We start from the raw sequence: 21,340 nt of genomic DNA on the forward strand, positions 1-21,340 counted from the left end.
GCTGTGTCAGGATTCAGATTTTTCCTGCATTACAGCAGCCATACTCAAGAGATTATGATGAATGACTCAAAGCTTCTCACACCTAATTCCTCTCATTACTAACTCCCAGTGTGCAAACAAACCTGTGATTTACATGTGAAGTAATAGGATTAGGGGCTGTATGCAGCAATGCACGTCAATAATTAGTCAAAAACACTTCAAAAGGTACGTTCAAAAGTCAAAGAATTCCTTTATTACAAAGTCAGCATGTTGATGTTCCAAAGAAGACAGAAAGAGCAAAAAATAGATGTGCAGACAGAAATACAGCAAGTCTTTCATGAGGGGTTCAGGTACATGCTACATAACTGCCAGACCAGAGGGGGAAAAAGGGAAACAGACTGTTAAAGCAGAGAAAAGGGTCTGAACTTTGATTTCCTTTCCTCAACATTTCTTCTGGACTTATCAGCATAAACAGGCTGGAAAATGGCTCAAAATAAAGTAAAATCCACTTCTCCGTACTTTATGTGTACGCATACAGCAGAGGGAACGGAAGCAACTGGTATTTATCAAGAGTGGTAAGTGCTGACTAAACCATTTCTGCCTTTCAGGTCATTTATGAGCTGGTGTTTTTAAAAAAGGACAAAGTTATTTATCCTCTCAGTCATGTACAGTAGGAATGAGAAATCTTGTCTCTTCACTGAGGAGTTAAGAGAGAGGAAGTGGAAGCTGTCAAGTATTTGTGAAATATGTCTAAAGGTAAATGTCAGTCTGAGGGCATCCTGCAGCAGCAACTACTCCGTACGAGGATGCAGGGCAGGGAGGTAGCATCTTCAAATCCGACTGCCCCTCTGGGATTTTTAGTAACACTGAGCCAGACTGGGCAGCAAACAGCAGGTAAATGGTGTCTGAGCATGACTGGATTTTTCCCTTGGGTGTTTCATTGTTAAGAGTTTCAATATCAACATACATGCCTCAACTTTACAGTACAAAATGCTTATAAATACACAACCCTTCAACGATAATAATGCTCACTCAAGTAAGCAGGGGATATAAATTCTGTTATTCGTGGATGGGGGAGGAGGAGGTTTAAAGGAAGCCGCTCTGATTCATTCATAGGCCTCCAGTAATACAAAGTTCAGCATACTGAATCACACACACACGAAAATTAATTAGCCTACATACTGTCACACATCCACACAGAAATGATCAAAGTAAAACAAAACGGCAGCATTGGGTTCCATTTTTAGTGAAAAAGCTCTTCTGATTCTGCAACACTGTATGATTGATGTGTGATCCAACATTAAACCATAAGAACAAACAGGACTGCTGCACATTAAAGTAAAAGTCAGACATTTTAGGAGAATATGCTTAATTCGCTTTGTGGAGGAGATGAGAAGATTGATGAATTTTCATCATGAGTTAATCTTGTTTTGTTTATCATGTACAAAAGCAAAGTATAAAAAGAAACAAAACTTTAAAGAGGGTTATGTGCAACTAGTGGAGAAACTGTGCCTGGTTAAATTACTAATATTGAAGGTTTTTTTCCATTTAAATAAATGGTATGAATAGTGGATTTCTGTATGGATTTAAAAAAAAAAAAAAAGATGTGTTGATTGCTGTGCTGTAAAGGTGCTGGTGGGCAGCCTATGTCACCAGGCCAGTCCTTTTGCAGTCTTTTATGTTAAGCTAAGCTAACTGTTACTGCTACTAACTGTTGCCATATAGGCAAGCTAATGTTAATGCTAACTCATGGCAAGAAAGCAAATAAGCATAGTTCCCAAAATGCTGAGCTGAACTACTCTTTTAATGTGTCCGTGACAATGAAATAAGGGGTTATCATGAAACACCGGTCCAAAACAAAAAAAGGACACAATTCCCCGAATATAAAATCAACCAAACAAAATGTTGCCAAACCAATACATTTGTGGAATGAAAGCCTTCATTTCATTACATGAAAACAAGCAAATCACAGCCAAAAGGACAAATATCAATCACTAATTAAAACGATTCTGAGTTTCATCCTGTAATTCATTTTTACTGATAAGAGCAGTATAGGATGAATATGCTACCCCTTCAACAAGGCACACTGAATGTAAAACTTAGCCATGAAATAGTAAGGCCTTTTAAAACACAGGCTCGTATTATTAAGCGTTTAAGGGAGACTGTATAATGAACAATGATCAGTCAAAACGATCTCTCAGAATCATGCTAGTTATGATTGCCTTTGCTCAAATTATATATTTTTTAAGCCAAATCTGATATTTTTTTCCTTCATTTCAGTTGCAAATGGCATTTAAAAGAAACCATCAGCCTAAATATAATCACTGTCACTGTGACTCCAAAACAAAAAACAACCTTTTTAACTGGTTTCTTACGTGTAAGACATAGGTGAGTTGTATCCACCTATAAAGGAACACACTGATCCTTTAGTGATAAAAGTTTATCACTGGACAACAACAACATATTGGACCAGTGTTTTCTAATAACTCAGAATAGACACAAATTGTTTCATTAAGGTCAACATGTGGTTAATGCTGTAATCTTGACATGAAAATATGTTCCGTATAGAAGACCTGACCAAAGGGGAATTTCAGAAATTTAAACAAACTAAAACAATATTGACGAAATAATCAGGCAAAACAACAAAAGAACTGAACAAAAGAATGTGCACTTTCCTCCGTCAGCCCCTTTCTGTTCACTCAACATGGAAATTTCACTCTGGCTAATCAGTGACGTATTATTTACAACTAAAGGAGGAGCAAGAGCAAAGAGAGGGAGCACTTGCTGGTATTCAGACCATTGAAATGAAGACAGTAATACTAACAGATTGATACATCATATCTCACTACCCTGTACGTGCATGCACTATGAATAAATGGTTAAATTATTACTGTATTGCACATTCAGTAGCACTGCAGGTTTTTATGGATGCTGAAAATCTTCTTCTGTACTAATCTTTTCTGGCATAAAGGAGTCAACAGCATTGCACCAAAATGCCCAGTGTTTCTGTGTTTCTGTTGGCTCAAGTAGTAAGCCCACTCGCTTTAAAAAGGACTGAAATATTAACTGACTATGGTCTGAATTCCAGTAGATACAACTTTTCGTCAAAGCAGCTCAGGTGGCGCCAGAGACTGAACTTAAGACCTCTTAAATCACATCAGAAATGGGAAGACATTAAAAAACCTCTCGAGAAAAAACAACAACTTCATTTAACTTGCCAGACACATACTTTAGGGGCTGACAAACAGTATAATCACTTCATGTGTGTGAGTTGAACTCCTACGTGGATTTTGTTGAGCCTGAAAGTTCGTTCTTGACCTTGGAAATTGTTTGAAGTCTTAACCTCGTGAAAAAACGTCATATTCTAAAGAAAGCCATAAGAGGAGTATTTGTCCACCCAAAATTACCATTTGCATATCAATTACTCCGCCTGTGTTACTTTGTAACTCTGTTTTACTTCAACAAGTATAACAATGTCTTCTTTAAGAATTCAAAGTAAGACGCAATGAATAACTGATATAATAAAGGCCATTTTGAGTCATAAGTGTTCCTTTAAAAGCTTAAAAAAAAGCATGTGGACCTTAGGATATTTTTTTTCTTTGTCAGAAAACATTGATATAAACAAGCAATAGTGTTCTTTCCTACCGAGTCTGTTTTGATCTACTTTCTTCAACCAGTCTAAAAAAAATGGGTTGTGAAAAAAATAATTTGGGGCTGCATTTGTCCATTTCACGACACTTTCTTACCTCCATTTCCACTCGGCTTGACCTCAACACAACAAAGGTCAAGGGAAAGTTACACAAAAACAAAGATTCGTATAATTTAAACACAGTCTGAGAATCAGAGTGCGTGTGGAAGAACAAAGTCACATCGTAGACAGCTTCTCTCGACTTTAGAGCCCACTGCCAGGCTACAAGTAAGGTATAAAATAATGGAATTCTTTGTTTAAATAAATAAAATTCTTAGGATGGTTAAAAGAAAAATAAAACTGAATAAAATGATATAACTGGGATAAAACACGTGACGCCTTGGACAAACAGCGAATAAAAATTCTCTCCCAGAAAATAATTTCTTTAACTGATTTTTTTTCTCTTCTTTTCTCTTTTTGCAAAAATGAAAATATAGTTGTTTTTTTCAATGTTCTTTGCAAGTGTCCATTTAAAAAAAATTATAGTACCAATGAGTCCTCTTTGAAATATATCTACAGCTGTACATTAGGTCTTGCAAGTGGATTCATGAAAAAAAAAAAAAAAATAGCACATCATTTTACATAAAAAAGCCTCTTTACAGATATGGGTTAAAAAGGGTCATAATAAACAATATAAAAGAAGATAGAAAGACAGCGCTTGCTAATGAGATTCTTCAAGATTCGTCTTCTCTTCGATGGCCTGTTTCACTATTTCAGCCAACTTCAAGCGGTCGACTTTATCAGAGAAAGATCGTCCTGCAATGAAAAGGCAGGTTAAGGACATGGTAACCAACACAAACCTACACATAAATAACTAAATGATTATTGCTTTTAATTGGAAAAGAGATCAAGACTATATTGCTTAAAACAAGTAAAATGTATTTTAACTGGTTATGAAACAAAGTTTAACGCTGATGTCTTCTTATGACCTATCTATCTATAAAAGCAAGAAGCGTCTGTGTGTGTGTGTGTGTGTGTGTGTGTCTAGGGCATATCTCGCTGACCGTTAGTCAGACTGACCTAAGATTTCGTATGTGGCTTGCGCATGGCACCAAGGTGTGCATCCTCGATTTTAAAGATTTTTTGTGTGATAGGCCTGCGCCTGGTCAGTTACCCAATTCGCTCTGGATTTCCACGCCTGAATCATCTCATCTGTAAGTCTATTTAGCCTACCTATCAATCAGAGTTTTAAAGTGCGCTACAAAGTTTAATTTTCCAATAATATTCGAAGAGTTTCCAGCAAATATGAATGTTCAATATCTATGTTCTGGATGGTGTGCATACCTTATGAAAAGTATGTGTTTTATGGAGTTGCAGACTTTGTAGTGGTCTGCATGTAATGTGCAAATTCTGTTATTCGCGATTAGCATGCTAAGCGGAGATTTAGCTTTATCCACTTCTTATGTTGCATTATTATGTTATTCATGTTGCTTAGCGTAATGCCCATAATCATTTGATATGAGATACTTACATGCAATATAGTAAATCAGCTAATTGTAAAATCTACTTAATCTCCCACTTTACGAATACATACTTCCTATGGGCACTGCACTAGTATAAGCTAATTCGACTATCAGCAAGAAGATTTCTATATAGTTCCACCACAAAATCAGAAGATACGATGTACAGCACGCAGACTAGAAGAGCCTTTGTCTACATTTTGACATTTTTGGGCAGGCAGATGAACTTAAAAGAACAGATCATGTGGTGCACAGAAATATATTCAATAGATATGTTGCTAATGTTAGATAGTTAACAATGTACATCAACTACTGGTCATTTCTAACCGCTTTTTTCCTGGCACACAAAAGGTAAAACAGCTGCTTTGCTTTTATTGTTAAGTACACAAGAGAATTAAGGCATATATATACGAGATGAAATGGCACTGACCGTCCCAGCTGAGCCCCTGCAGGCCATCTCTCAGCTGCTTACAGTCTCTGTTGAACCTCCAGGCTTCATACATCACTTCGTTCAGCTTTTCGTCCTCGTTCTCTCCTGGACGAACAAAAATATTCACATCAGAAGCTACTCTGTTCCTCTCAGACATTGGAAAGAGAGCATGCCTTTTATAATCTATAATATATATATATAAAACTTATATAGCTTGATTGGAAGCCCGTCAATGTAATACGCTTGTTAAAACAGAGAGACATTATCAGTATTTTGGGTGTTTTACACAGCCAAAGTAAACTTTGAGCAAATGTTTTGTTTTCATCTTCAGTCGGCAAAATGTTTCTTAGTTGAAAAGAAATCAGTGACATATCATCTTTGGTGTACTGTATTGTAGCAAATAATTCCAGTATATACTGATATACAATATATACAGAGCACTAAGAATGTCTTTAGTAAAATGTTGGTTGTATTTTAAATTTTTCAAAGTGATTGTGGGTTAACTGACCAGCTTGTGGTAGAATACACTGTGCAATGACGTCTCGTAATTTTTCCAGCGCAACGTTGGAGTCTTCCCCTCCGTTCTCTGGGTCATGAATGAAGAAACCGTCACTGGGCTTGGGGCTGCAACATGGACATAAAAAACAGTTCAGACCATAATTCGACCCAGTTAGATGAATACTAACTGAAGAAACAACACCGAGTCACACACTGAAGACAGATGGAAACATCAGAAAAACATTCTCACCCTCACTGAGCTTCTGTATGTAACTAGTGCATCATAATTTAAAGAGGACCTATTATGCTTTTCCTTATTTTCTGTCATATATATATATATATATATATATAATATTACAATGTCAGATGTTCAGCTTAAACATAGCCAAATGTTGCAATAAAAGTATGCAAAGTAATCTCTGTGAGCAAAATCTTTTTTTTTTCCTACTCTCGGATACAGCTGATGCCAGCTCATGCCGGGTTTTTTTATATATGGTCATCTGTTCCAGGCAGGTTACTGCAGTGTTTTTCTTCCCAGTTTTGGTTTTGGTTTAGTTTTTCCAGAGCATAAAGTGTAGCTATACTGAGTTATAGTCATTCTCTGGCTGCTCTGGTTGTATTGACGATGGTAGAGAGACAGCAAGAGGAAAGATGAAGGAAGACTCTGAAATGCTGTCCAGTCAGAGCAGACTGGGCTTTTTGAGGAGGGGGGCTATAATGGAGCATCTCAGACAGAGGAAGAACAGTGGTGCAGCAACAATGGGCAGTATGAGAAAAAAAATGTGTTTATGAACATTAAAGGATGTAAGCCAGTTCTAGAACCCAAAAGTAGAAATTTGTACCTGAAAATTAGCATGATTTTTAAGTGCAATGTATCTATACTTCAAATGCAGAAATAACATTTTAAAGCACGATCAAAACAAAATATAATACCCTAGTAGTTTCCGCTTCCTGAGGATTGGGTTGTTGACAGAGTTTAGAGGCTTCAGGCTGACGTTCAGATCCTGAATTCTCATGTTGGCCAGCTGCTCTGCATGAGCCTGCTGGATACCTGCGACTACCGCCTGGAAGGTAAGAACACAGACCGTGAGAGGAAAAGGAAGAAGACCCCACAGGAACATACAGTATAATTTCAGTGCAATGAAAGACCTTTAACTTCCCACTCACCTTGTCCATCATCATCTGGGCGGAGGGCAGCACGTTGTCGAGGGCTTCAGTGCAGTTGAGCCAAGGGTGAGCCAGGACTCCCTCGATAGTCAGTCTCTCCTCTGGCTTCACCTTCAACAGCCTGCAGGGGGCAGACAAGGGGGAGAGGGAGCATAAATTATTGGAAAGAAAAGGAATGAATGTGGGATTGGTATGAATGAAAGTGACAAAGAAAATGACTCACTTGCGTACGATGTCCTTGGCCATCTCAGAGATCTGGCTCCACTCATCTTCAGGGAAGTCAAAGCTGCCCGTCATGATCTTCTTCCTCATGTCCTTTGGGATGGTGCGACTGTGGTGCTTTGAGTAGAACGGGGGATAGCCACACAGCATCACGTAGATGATCACACCGAGAGACCACAAATCACAGCTCTGAAAAATGAGAAAAAAGATAAAAGTGTAGATATTCGGGTGTGATATTTGAGGAAAGAAAAAGTAGCCACAGTAGGCTAAAATTCTTTGTTTGGGTCTCACCTTGTTATATGTATAAGGAGTGGGTGAGGTAGGTATAATTCCAGACTTTTCCTTCTGGTGTCTTCTTTGAGCCTCAAGTACCTGAACAGAAATAACAGCAGACTGTTAACATCGTGGAAATGTGCATTCATTTTTTTCCTGCTGCATTTAAGACGTCTCCATCTGTGTGGGTACATCTAACAAGTGTTTTTGGATGACTTCTACATTTGCTTTTTACCTGAGGTGCTACGTAGTAGGGAGTGAACTGAGGGGTCATCAAGTCTCCTTGATCAATTTTGGCAAAGCCAAAGTCACACAGCTTCACAGGTGCATCCTGTAGTAAAGGGAATCACAGAGTGAGAAACATGAAGGTGGCGCAAGCACACAACCATCTTTCTGGCTTGAGTTTCACTTGACACCATTTTTAAAAAGTTAATACATTCGAGTTCCAGGGAGATCATTGAAGGTACAGCCAGAGTAAGGCCCTGGTCAGACAGAGTGCAGGTTGCTGGGCAACCATTGAATCGTCTGTCCTTAGTCCGAACCTAAAGTTCTGCTATGAAGTGAACTTACAGATCTGTACCTTTAATATTTTAGAAAGCATTAAAAATGCACAGAGGGCACTTGCTCCGGATCTGACCTAGGTGAGAGGCTGTTCCTTAAGAGCTACTTTGCAGGTTTGTAACAGCTTTGTGTTACCTCAGCGTGGCCAGGGTGACACAAGGAGATACGCATCATTGATGAAGCAGAACGAGTCACCTCACAAATTTCTGCTACCGGAGGGTCAGGGGGCTCTGGGCTAATGCAGCATGGAGGGAAGCTAAACACCATTCATCTGCACACACTGAGTGAACACAAAGCTGGTTCAAATTACAGAAGGAACCATTTAAATAGTACGACACGATAGTGTGACTTCCTGACACGATATCCTAAAAGTGAGCCCGCAACGGCCTCCATAAAAACAAAAATGGCGAAAATACTTATGGTCCGCTGGAGGACCGTCGGAATAATAAATATTGATACTTGGCAGACATGAATCAATATAATATTGCAACGCAAAATATCGCAATCCTATGCTGCGATGCAACAGCTGGTCTGGATAAAAAATCCATGAAGTCTGTTGCTTTTAAACTCAGATCTGCAGTTTTTTCAACAAGCAAAAAGCAAAATGTTTCACTCTCACTGAAAACAATTACAACTAGGACTGCAAGCAGTACTGAACGGGCCCTAGCAGTACACACATGTCGGGGCATGATGCCGTCGGGGTGTGTGCATTGCAGGGGCCAGTCTATACCACCCCTATGAATTTCATTGCCTTAAGTGTTATAGTGTGGCCACGGTACCAAATATGAAATTAGACTGCCACCAGAGTGCCACCTAGGGGCCGATTAATAAAACCTTAAAGGGTTATCCTCAGGACGGCATTGAGAATAAGTACACCAAGTTTGGCGTTAATCCGACCAACCGATTTGGAGATATAAAATACTTAAATTTAAAGAGCGCCACCTAGTGGTCATCGGCCAAAATTTTGCACAGAGCCTCAGGGGCTCATGGGGAAGTAGTAACCTGAGTTTCATGTCATTCAGACACACCAATGTGGAGATATGCAACACTTCGTGTTTTGTGTTGAAAATAGCGCCACCTGCAGGAAGTTGTTATTTAATAACTTGAGTATTCTTTGGGTTATCAAACTTCTTTTAATAACTTTTTGTTATGAGGGTCCATAGATGCTGTGTGCAAAGTAAAAAAGAAAAAGTAGGTTTACGACATTTACGACGAAAAAAACCCCACTTCAATGTGTGATAAAGTATGTGGGAGTTATTAGCCAAAACGCACGTTCCTTTATCATAGCGCCACCTAGTGGTGGAAATTCAGGATGACAATAGATTCTAAAATTTTTCGCCAAGAAGAAAAAAAGAAGAAGAAAAAAAAAATCATTCGAAATACAACAGGGACCTCGCAGGTCGTTGCCTGCTCGGGCCCTAAAAAGCTGCTCCGGGCTACTTAAATGTGTGATGTCTCATCGGGCACAAAAGGTGGATTCTGAAGTCTAGGTCTAAAAATGCAGGTTGGATATTTCCAAATCCTGCAGATTGTCTTGACCAATTTCTGCCAAATACAGCTAGTATTTAGTTAGTCAGTTAATGTTTCATGTTAAAAAAAGTAAAGCTGCAGTCTTACAGTCCAGGTAAATTTCTTTCCCTTTACAGCAAAGCATCAGTAGTGGCATCAGTTGTGGTAGATTTTTAAAAGTGCAGTATTTATTTATGCATCTTCAGCTACTTACCAGAGAGTTATCCTTAAAGAGCAGGTTCTCTGGCTTCAGGTCGCGATGTGCAATATTTAGGGAGTGACAATGTTCCAAGGCTTGACTGATCTACAGCAGGAGGAGACATCAGACTGAGACATCACTGCATGTGTGTGTGTGTGTGTGTGTGTGTGTGTGTGTGTGTGTGTCAAAGCAACCCTCAAAACACATTTTATTTAAGCTAGTGTGTGTTGCTTCTTTTGACCAGAAGTCTTTTTATTCTACCGCCTCATGTGCTGCTTTATCCGAGCAGGAGGCCTGCTAATGACATGGGAGGCTGTTACACACGGAAAAAGAGTCTCACACAAAGAAACCAGAGCCAAGGCAAGAGTGGACAAAGACCGACTGAATGGCATTAAATATCTAGGAAATGACATACAGAGGACTTAAAAATGTGTGATGTCTTTATATCTGGTATGCTGCAGTGTGTCTTTACTTACCTGTTTAGTGACCTGGCTGGCCATTTTTTCAGTAAAGTGCCTATGCTGACTGATTCTGTGGAACAGCTCGCCACCCTCCATCATCTCCATAACAATTAGGAGCCTCGCTCTGGAAGAAACGAGAGAGGACATGTGAACGTGTGAGAGGAAACGAGATTCCACAGAGACAAGTTCACACAGAGAGCTCGTTACCTCGGGCTGGACTCATGCGGGAACTGGACACTATTGGCGTAAACCTCCAGGATTTGCACTATGTTTGGGTGGTTGGCACACATCATATGGAGACGCACCTGAATGGAAAAGGCTCAAACTATTTGAATGCAGAAATTTACTTAAATATGTTACATTTTTAGGTAAAAACCATGTGAAGTAACTACAACACAAATCATCATCCCACCCTCGGTACAATCCCTTTGTTTGATTAAAGTGTGGTGTCGTGTGTGGGCACCTCTCTGCCCACAGGAAGTGATGAATGTGTTTAAACTACAGCAAAATGAGAGAGCATCTATTGTTTGTGAAAATGCATAATTTCATTGCTTCATAATCTAGTTGTATGAAGATCACAAGTCAAATAATACATATAATTTATTAGACAACAAATTGGGGGATGGACTTTTCCTGCTGTGACAAGTCAAAAAAAAAAGGCCTATTCTGCCAAGACATTTGTACTTCTATATCCTAATGTGAAAATATCTGTTGGCATCATAAATTATGATCCTGGATTGCCTTAAAAACGTATTTGTGAATTTACCAATAATGAAAGTGTCCCCAAAGCATCCGTTTGGCTAAAAGACCTCATGATGTTTCTATCTCTGGAAAAATAAATAAATGCAGCTTGGGGGAGTCAACGGGAAAATTCAAGTCCGTTTGGGGGTCCATGGTTGATTACATAACTAAATTGAGGACATGACAACAACATTGATGCCTATTCAGTATATTTTATACCATTCTAAAAGGTGATATTTGATTTATAGTGCAGTTGTTTGGCATTCTCTATTGGTTTACTATGTGCCTAACCACTGGGCAAAAACCAGAAATCCAGGAGGACTGTAGTTACCTACATAAATATGAAGAAGAGGTTTGGAGCCTAAAATAATATGCTGAAAATTGTACACAAGCTGTAATTAAAGTTTCAGCTTCAGCCTATCTGAGCTGTGTACATTACTGCTTGTAACATTTTATTGGATCCAGTAGACATGAGAGTCTGGTTTACTTTTTGCTTCATCATATTTACAGAAAAGGTCAGGGAAGTGTGTATGTGTATCCCTGTGTGTGTGTGTGTGTGTGTGTGTGTGTGTGTGTGTGTGTGTGTGTGTGTGTGTGTGTGAGACACAGAGAGAACACCAGAAATTCAAGGTGGTTTTGTACTTTAGTGGAGGAGCGACACAAAAATTACAACAGGAATATAGGTTTTACCTTGAATTATGTCTGTCATTGCAAGAATAGCCTTATAAACTGTTAAATAACAGATTCCACAAAAGAAACTGCAAATGATGCAGCTGAGATTACGAAAAAAAAACTATTTGTAAGATAGTGTTTGTGAAAATGTTTGAAAATATTTCATATCTCCAAGTCACTAAGTCTTACTTATATAATCCAGTTTTACCAAACTCTAATTAACTAATACATATTATTTATTAGACAACAAATTGGGGATGAGCTTTTCCTGCTGTAAAAAGTCAAAATGCCTTTATGAATCAAACACGTAAACTGAACTCATCAATATTGTGCACACACAAAACATAGCATGTATTCAAAGTACACCCTTGTTAAAAAATGATAAAGGGTGCCTGAAGAATACATTGTTTCGTGATAATAATCTGAGTGCATTTGCTTGTCAGTGACAGCTTTCACTGTGTTGCTTGTTTTGACTGTAGTCTCGCTGATGAACTGCTGTATAAGCTGCTTGATCAAAACAGAAGTCTGCTAATGACATGGAGAGGCTGTGTTCACCACAGGAAGAAATTGTTACGGACAAAGACGCTCGTACAAACAGACAGAGGAGGCACAGGAGACAGATTGAGGAGGAAACAAAAACAAGAATTAATAGAGACTGATAACAGGCAGGCAGACAGAACAGAGCAGCATAGTGATACAGCCGCAGACAACAAACAACAGGCATTAATCAAAACCGCGATAGTGTTGCCTCTAACCTCATTCCTGGCCTTTGGGCGATCAATGAGGATCTTCAGGGCCAGGCGTTCCTGAGAGGACTTCTTCACACAAACTCTGAACAGGAAGAAAACAGGAGTCAAAAAACAACTCAGTCAATATGAAAACTCCATCTGTATCACAGCTGAGGAGGTACTTTCTGTAGTCTGGCAGGGTTTTCTCATCACCTCCGCCATGGAGGTCATGTTTTCTGCTTGGTTTGTTTTCTGTTTGTCAGCAGGAAAAACTACCTGCCCTGATTTTCATGAAACTTGAATGACTGCATGTCTCACTGAAAGTAGAGCCTGACAGATATACCGGTGGACAGATATTGGTATTGGTGTATATGCTGTCTGATGTGTGCTGTTATAAAAAATATTTTTACGCATTACACATAATGCAGAAAATATTACTTGGCATGATTTAGAAATGGTGTTACGTTGGTGTAATGTTTTTATTCTCTCTCTTTTAAAAAAAAAAAGTTAGCAGTTGACCGAAACTGAAAAGTAATGATGTTTATTTATCTATTTATTTAATTCCTATTTATTCTTTATTTTCTCAGTGTTCATTTATAGAATTGGCTTGTATAATGTATAACAATGTTAAATATTACTTCATGAAGTTTTATGTTTAAGAAAGAAGCTCTCTGGGTACATTTGCAGAGTGGTGAAAAGTCAGGGCACAATCCTCATAAAAGTTTTATTTTCATTCAAGTTTAAAATATTAATCGGTCACCATATCGGGTATCGATGGATTTTATCCTGTGAGATCAGTATCGGCATTGGTCTCAGAGATCCCACATCGGTCAGGCTGATAGAGCCAATGAAAACTGGAGTGGATTAAGGGCAGATATATTAATTAGTGTTCACTTTTGTTAATATTGCGAGATGCAGCATTTGCGCTGCATTTATTTGGTGATGAAATAATCAGAAGAATAAGTTCCTTCGAACAAGTTTGTGGTGCCTCTTTAGGGTTTATTTATATCCTAATTTTTTGATTTAGCTTTTAGTTTCATCATTCATGACTATGTGTTTGAATCTGGTTCTGTATTTGCACCCTTCTAGTCAAGACGTGCTATTCAGTTAAATTTGGTCTTTTATAAACACAGAGACAAGAAAGCAGCTAACTGGATCGAATAAGGAACAGTGTTTTGTCAACACCGCAGTTTGTTGTGGGACATATTAATCTTGTGTGCATCTTTGTAATGAGAGTAAAACCAAATAAAACCATCTGAGTCTGTCGGATATTTTTCATGTAGTCATATTCAAGGTTACAAAGACCACAGATTAAATATGGACCATACAGATAAACATTTACGTTTCTGAGAAGCCCATGAACTCATTCCCCCCTTTTCTAAGCAGCAAATATTCCCTTTAAACAGCAACCTCTGGCCCTTAAACTCAGATTACACTATTAAAGCATTACAGCGAGAAACATTCTGCTTCGGCCAAAGTTCACTTCACTGGAAAGCTGCACCTACCTAATGAATCACAGAGTGACACACTGTTACAGTAAAAGACCTGAATGTGTTGTGAGATAGAAAGAGGTGAGTGAGGGGTGAGTAAGAGAATCAGCTGAAGATTTGTGTGAGCCTTAAGTCATCATGAATCACAGTGAAATACAGAGTCAGAAAAACACGAGAGTGAGTAAGAGTTGCTCAAAAAGAAACGGAGAACATCATGAATCACTGAGTTTAAGAGTGTGTTTACATGGAGGGCCGATGAGTCAATTTCTCAGTATTCTTGTCACTTGAGGCCAAAACTACACACGTCAGGAAATAACAGGCTGAACCAGAGCCATGATAGCTTCAAAGTGCAGAATGGGCAGGAGGAATCAGTGGCACACATTGATATATTACAGCCTACATCTGGCTTGAATCAGCAGGGCAGCAAAGAAGAAACTGCAAATAGCATAAACAGAAAGCAGTCTGAGCAGCCACTGCCTCTCTGGAACATTTACAGTGACTGAATAAATCTAAAGCCAAAAACAAGTTATTCCCATCAAGAGATAATAATCAAGATATTAAGCAAATTAACCAAAAAAAGATCTGCAAACCCATGATGTATAAAGAGGTGACAAACACAGCTGGAATGTAACAAAAAACACTGTTTGACCACGACTTACATGCATGTGTTTCCATTGGATATGTTTTATTAGCTATTTAAGATGATAAAATGTGCGATCAAACTTTCCGCTCTTCACCGCTTGTGTAGTGCCTGTTTAGACACTGTTCTAACTGCATTCCTTAATGGCATTCACCTTAATATTACTTCTAGACTCAACTTTCTCTGCATTCAGCACAAATTTGCTGTCTGCCTATTTCATGTTGTCATATAGTAGTCCAGGGAGAATAAATGCCCATAGCCTATTTTGTGAAAACAGATAAAGTGACTCTTTATTAGTAAAATACTTTTGCAAATAAATATTTTTAGTGCTTCACGCAATACACATTAGGCCTACACATAAAGCCACATTGAGACCCACTAACATGCACCTGTGGCCAGACCGACTACAACAATGTCTTGTCAACAAACAACAGAGAAGCTAAGATTAAAACTCACACGGAGAGATTCAGGAGTTAAGGGGTAAAAAGGCTCTAAAGTCATTGCAGCTTACTGTAAGTATTTCAGAAATGTGTGTTAGAGTGGAAAGGGTTAGAGAGAGGAATGCAGAGAGGAGTGCAAAGATAAAAAAAAGAAACTGCTGAGTTTTATCATAGATCCCTTGTGCGTACTCAAGAATCCACTATTCCGTCTCAGCGCAGCTTTTCAAAACAACGTTAGTTGCTTTGCACAAAGTTTGATGAATAGAATGAGCAGGGTTCCTACACCTTTTCCAAAGATCAAATTCAAGCACTTTTCAAGCTTCACTTTTCAGCACCTAAAACCATTGTGAATTACAACCCAAAAAAGTGCAATTTTGTTTTTAATTTTGCTTTTATTTGTTTTAACAAAGTTTACCCAACTTTTGTTTGGAATTGATGTTGTACATATTTACTTAAATTACATAAAAAATACTGATTATGTTACTTCTTCATCACATTAAATCAGATGTTATGGTGACAAACCGCTTTGTGACAGCATTCTAGAGGAGTTACACACAAATTAAAACACAACAAAGTTTCATTTTCAAAATTAAACTTGAAACTTGTGTCACCTGTTTGTACAAAATGTCCAGCACCCTGTAAAGGAACTCTCTATGTAGACTAAAATCTAACAAAGCCAAGGAAACAGACATAAATGCACTTGATTGTATTCATTTGCACAATAAAACAGCCTAACATACTTCCAGTCAAGGGTGTGAGGGACAAAAGTTTGAGGTTGGATTCAAGCCCAGGATGCAGCAGTAACATGGATTGTGTGTGAGCCAAATGAGCCCCCACCAACTACAACAAAATGGTGCCAAAGATCGCCATATTAAGCCTTGAGTTGCAATGGTGTTACATGCTTGTTGTTGGTCCAGTCTGTCAAAGCCCCGTCAAGTGACAAGCATCTGGCCTTTTCATATTCTCAATATGTATATATATATATATATATATATATATATATATATATTAATGTGTCATGGATAAAGTCAAACTGTGCTGGTGAGATTGTGCCAAAGTGAACATGATGCATAAAAACCACAGGAGAAGTAATATGCAGGAAGAGGTTTTTTTGGCTGCAGTCAAAAAGTTTGTCCATTTGACAGCTTAGTTAACAAATAATCGACATCTGCTCTGTCCTTATACATTAATCCAACAGATGGAGTGCCAAAAGTGTGACTGCAACCACATCTCATAGACTTTAAAGCAGCACTCACAACCATGGTTTCCTAATGCACACAAATATGTATCTACTGTTTAATCTTATAATGGGATTTTAACATATTCTCAGAGTCAGGATACACTATTTTCAGATCTAAACCAAACTAAGAAGCAAACTCAGCTTTCATTAGCTTTGCTCTCACAGCTGGCCTCAACCCAGCATGCCAGATTTCTCCCAGAAGGATTTCTGAAATCCCAAACAACGCCAGTCAAACCCACGTCCATCGACACCAACAAGACAATCTAACAACTTCCCAGTCACAAACAGATTACAGGGTGATGTTTCCTGGTTACACATTACTGTCTGTCCTGGTCTTAGTTTAATAAAAAAATATATTTGTTCCAAATTCTGTCAATGCAGCACTGGCCCAGTATCAGTTTGCAATAATCTGTTGCAGCACAAACACAGTAAAAAAAGATAATATTTGGGGACTGGAGAAAGACCGTGGAGAAAAACAACACTTCCTAACACTCACCTGACAGGTCCACTGATGCCGGCTCCCAATTTCTGGGTCCAGTTTATGTTGTACTCGTCTAGAATGGACGTCTCCTGTTGGGAAGAGAAAGCAAACCAAACAGTATGTCAGATGTTTGACAGGAAATAAGAAACAAACTCTTGTGCAGAACTAGTGTGTTTTGCTTTTCACAATTATCAGCATATTTTCTGCCATGCAGTACAATCAACAGTCCACTGCCACCCACCCCTGTGAGGGAGAAAAATGTAAACAAAAATTGTACTAGAAAGACCATTCCCATCATGTCATTACCTAGAACTCCAACTGAAAGTGCTGTCTAGCATAAAGAAGACTTTCCACATTATTTTTAAACTAAATTAATGAGAAACACTTACAAAGGAGCTTGGCTGATTCTACGGAGTAAGAGAGTAAGTGCATTTTTTTTCCACTGTGGTGGCTCTGGGATGTGTAATAGCTATCTTATCTATTATCACCTGACTAGTTTCACAATAGTGCTCATCCTCATAGCAGATTTATTTTTCGAAAAACAAAAATCTAAAATGCATGTATCTGGGTCATTTTTGCCAATCCTGCCTATAAAGGGTTTTAAAAAGGATGGGACGTACCCTAAAGGGAAGAAAGCACTGGGAGTTCTTAGTATCATACTTGTGCTGCATTTGAATAAATTTCAACTTTCAACTTTGTGCTGAATTTATGTTAAATTAACCATACTTTTCTTCTACTTTAAATTACAAAACCCCAAATGTAGATTCAAAATGTATTAAATGAATCATTTTCTTCTTTTCCTGAGAATAGAGTGGTCTTGGCCAGCACAATGCAGTTATTGAGTGCCACTGCCAACAGGCACCATAATTTCTCCTCCCTATCACACCCCTGGCCAGTCCAATCAGGTCTGTGTAAACACAAAGAGACCGATGTTAATCAAGATTCATGATGATTACGCAACATAGGACATGGGGCACCTAAGCTGCAACAACTACCCAGGGGTCTGTACTTAATTTCAAACCTGTTATACTGCAGGAAAAACATAATTTGGTCATTTAAAAGTGGTGTCATAACAACTTTTGCAGCAGAGCAAGCTCCATTGTTACCGTGGCAGTTCTCAATGATGTCAAACCTATAGTGTCCTTCAGCACAAGGGACAAGGACTGTCACTGTGGTAAATACAGCTAGCGTCAAGAAATGCAACAGCCACTTCACTAATGGTTTAAGTATAAATCAGCACAGAAACATTAGGTACATTAAGGAACTTTTGCATTTTAAAACCCTTTATAGCAAACACTACATGGAAAACAAAAAGCAAAGTAAATACATATGAATATGAATATCAGATGATATATCCCAGTTAAAATGTTTTAACTCCACAATATTGGTACTCCAGTATGAGTCAGGCTACAGTCTATACAATAAACTTAATATTTTTGAACGATCTGACTTCAATACACCCAATATTGGTGGACCTGGATAATGTCTTTAACAAAATTTGTTAGCAATTAAATAATCTGTATGTGTCTGGGACTTGATAGCAGAGAATCTGATTAAGCCCAAAGTTAGCTAAATAACTGACTGTGTGTTCCAGTTCTCAGTGCTGCCCCCAAGTTAACCCAGCATTAGGTACATTCTGACCCCACTGTGAAAGCGGGGGGCCAGGGCCACTTGAGATCACATTTTATTGCTATCTTAACTCGCACGGGCAGTGACACACTGAGAGGTACAGGCCAGGAACAAATCCCAGAGCTCCCAGAAATGTAATGACCATGACCATTCTTGTCAGATCCAAGCTCCACAGTCATGAATAAAACTTTTTTATAACACATTGTTCACTATTCACCCTTCAACTATTTGTAAACTACACAAAAAACCCTGTCCTGTCAAGGGATACCATGTGTTATACCAATCACTCATTTAAGTGTGCTTTTCAATGCAGTCTTCATTGGAACCATTAATAATAACAGACATTAACAATCCTACTGTAGACACCAACTCAAATATAAAACAAACGAGGCAAGAAAAATATCAGCAAAAATCTCCAATCCCACTGATTACAGTACCATGTTGCAGCTCAATTTGTTTACTTCAATCCAAAAGTGATTACTACTACAGAAGTAAAAACTACTGCATGCACATTTAATCCTGTTAAAATTACCTTGATGAACTTGTCTGCGTTGTTATCCTCTGACATGGTGCTGTGTTCCTGACAGATGAAGTCTGCCTCGCCAGTCTCAGACAGTTAACAGCAGACACAAAGCGGTTTTCTCTGACCTTCACAAAGTTTCAGTCTTGCAACCCTGGGCTGGACCAAGGCTCGTTATAGTACCACTAATTACAGAACAGGGCCATTGGGCTCAAATGATATTGGGCCACCGATCATCGAAAGCCGAGTTTGGTTCACTTGGAGACCCGAAGGCCACCAGCCGATACAATGTGACGTTAGATCAGGCCAACAGAGCTCACAACCTCGGAGTCTGACTCGCTCTTCCAGGCGTCTTAAATTCACTGTAGCGACCATGTAGAGTGCCAAACTTCGAGCAAGGTGACCAGAAAACCCGAAGACAACTCCAATTTGGTCTAGCCCACCACTTTTGGAGGCGCACTGAGCATGGGACAAGCGGTGTGTATTTTTAGCCAACGCAATGAGAGCAGTGCTCTGCTAACACTGCAAACACACCGGGGACTGGCTATGTTGCTCGCTTGCTAGCAAGTAAGCTAGTATCACTCCATCCTGCGGTCAGGTCAGATGATTACACCACAACGGCAGTGGTATAAAACAGAGCACACCTAAGATACGACCTGAAATCAGCGACACTATCCTCGATTAGCGCTGGTTTGATCCGACACGACGAGCACACCGTGTTCCCAGAAGCACAGCAGCCTATTATGTCGTCGAGCCGAGCCTGCTAACGTACTAGCGAGTTAGCTCAAGTTGGTTTTCCAGCTCTACTCAACGCCACATTTGTCAACATTCTCCTGTAAGAAGGTGTCATACAAATCCCACAACACCATCTCAGTGATAGAAGGGGTCAATGGAGAGAGTTTTCACAGGTGACCAAGGAGATAGACACATCTCTGAACTATTTTGCTAATCCCATAGCTGCTTGTCAGAGGGAATACACAACCCGAGTCGGCACTACGCTATAGCTGGCCGCGCTGAATGCCTGATGAAAACAATCAACGCATATTATAAATTCAGACAATATGAGAATTAGCGTTGTTTTTCCATCAATAAATGTGTAATTTTTATACCTATTAATCGTGTGTTTGTTTTCATATATTCGAATTGAAATATTCTATTTTGATAAAATAAAGGCCGTACATGGCCATACTCTAACGGGTCCTTATAAGGTCCAGGTTTGTTTTTTAAAAACAAACTTTATTAACACTTTCTTGTTGCACAAGCGATAAGGCAAACTTGAAATACATTGAAATATTGGTGCACGGCACACGCACAGGTTAAATGAGGATGAATAAAATGCACTTCACTTTTGTAGCAATGAGGTATCAAATATAGTTTAAATGCACCTTTTTTATGGAGGATTTTGTGAATTTCAAAATAACATTTTTATATGAAAGGCGTGGAACCAGACAAAGGAATATGCCTGCAGAAATACTTATCGAGAACATTCTGATTGCATTAAAAATAGAGTCCAATTGTTTTGTTCTTAATCCTACTGAAAATGTTATTTAGAAGAAAATCGCCCGTTTAATCTAAACATGCGCATAAAACGCCATATTCTTCTTCATCCATTCATAATAATACAGGGATATGTTCCTCTGTACAATTCGTGTTGTTCCAGATCGGTATTTGGGGTAAAGTTGTCGTTAAAAAGTGATTCCCAGTACAGATAAACCTAATGATGAAATTATGACAGTCTTACTGGGATTTTTTTTTTTTTAAATAAAAGAGTAACAACGTAAGACAAACACAATACCAGCCAAATTCTTGAAGATCTCTGACTGAACTAAAACTGTTATGAGATTCATCTTTACAATATCACTTAAATATTCAAGCCCATGCTACCATCTTCACATTTTGACCAGGATGCATTTTTTTGAATAATCAGTTCTGTGAAAAGGCAATTGAGTAAGTGGGGGAGATACATCTGGATTCAACATCCAATTTAGCCTAGTTAAAAAGACGTGACTGAATAGGTCAAACCTCTTTGTAACCATATTAATCTTGTTTAAATGTTTTAAGTTTTCAGCCTCTCTTTCGTACATCGCTAAAGGAAACTCATGGATTGACATTTAATCACATTTACTTATTATTAAATGTTAGTAATTATTATTACTTTCATTTATAAACACATAAATTAGTCATCAGTGTTTGAATGACATGGACAGACTTTTAAAAAATCTTGTATCGAATAATTATCTTTTATTATTATTATTATTATTATTATTATTATTATTATTGTTATTATTATTAATGGGCTTAGATGCTCTCAA

General features: G+C 38.5%; 1 protein-coding gene across 1 annotated transcript; it reads right to left on the reverse strand.

Annotated features, from left to right (window-relative positions):
• Window positions 1-205: 205 nt before the first annotated feature.
• Window positions 206-20,023, reverse strand: mapkapk5 (MAPK activated protein kinase 5). Its single transcript, XM_059336959.1, has 14 exons — window positions 19,041-20,023; window positions 16,895-16,968; window positions 12,616-12,691; window positions 10,655-10,752; window positions 10,463-10,571; window positions 10,002-10,091; window positions 7,953-8,048; window positions 7,736-7,816; window positions 7,446-7,633; window positions 7,223-7,343; window positions 6,989-7,119; window positions 6,066-6,181; window positions 5,558-5,662; window positions 206-4,423 (listed from the first exon to the last, which is right to left on the reverse strand). Exons 1-14 carry the CDS (start codon window positions 19,074-19,076, stop codon window positions 4,329-4,331), a joined length of 1,416 nt encoding a protein of 471 aa, XP_059192942.1. The 5' UTR covers window positions 19,077-20,023; the 3' UTR covers window positions 206-4,328.
• Window positions 20,024-21,340: the final 1,317 nt, after the last annotated feature.

The sequence above is a fragment of the Centropristis striata genome, chromosome 7 (genome assembly GCF_030273125.1).
Source record: "Centropristis striata isolate RG_2023a ecotype Rhode Island chromosome 7, C.striata_1.0, whole genome shotgun sequence".
NCBI lineage: Eukaryota > Metazoa > Chordata > Actinopteri > Perciformes > Serranidae > Centropristis > Centropristis striata.

Bases quoted from the DNA above. Each gene is read 5' to 3' on its own strand.
- mapkapk5 (XM_059336959.1), bottom strand. From the start codon at position 19,076: ATGTCAGAGGATAACAACGCAGACAAGTTCATCAAG. The intron at 10,753-12,615 runs GTTAGAGGCAAC...TTTTCCATTCAG, and splicing joins GCCCAAAGGCCAGGAATGAG to GTGCGTCTCCATATGATGTG. The intron at 7,344-7,445 runs GTGAGTCATTTT...TGCCCCCTGCAG, and splicing joins GCCAAGGACATCGTACGCAA to GCTGTTGAAGGTGAAGCCAG.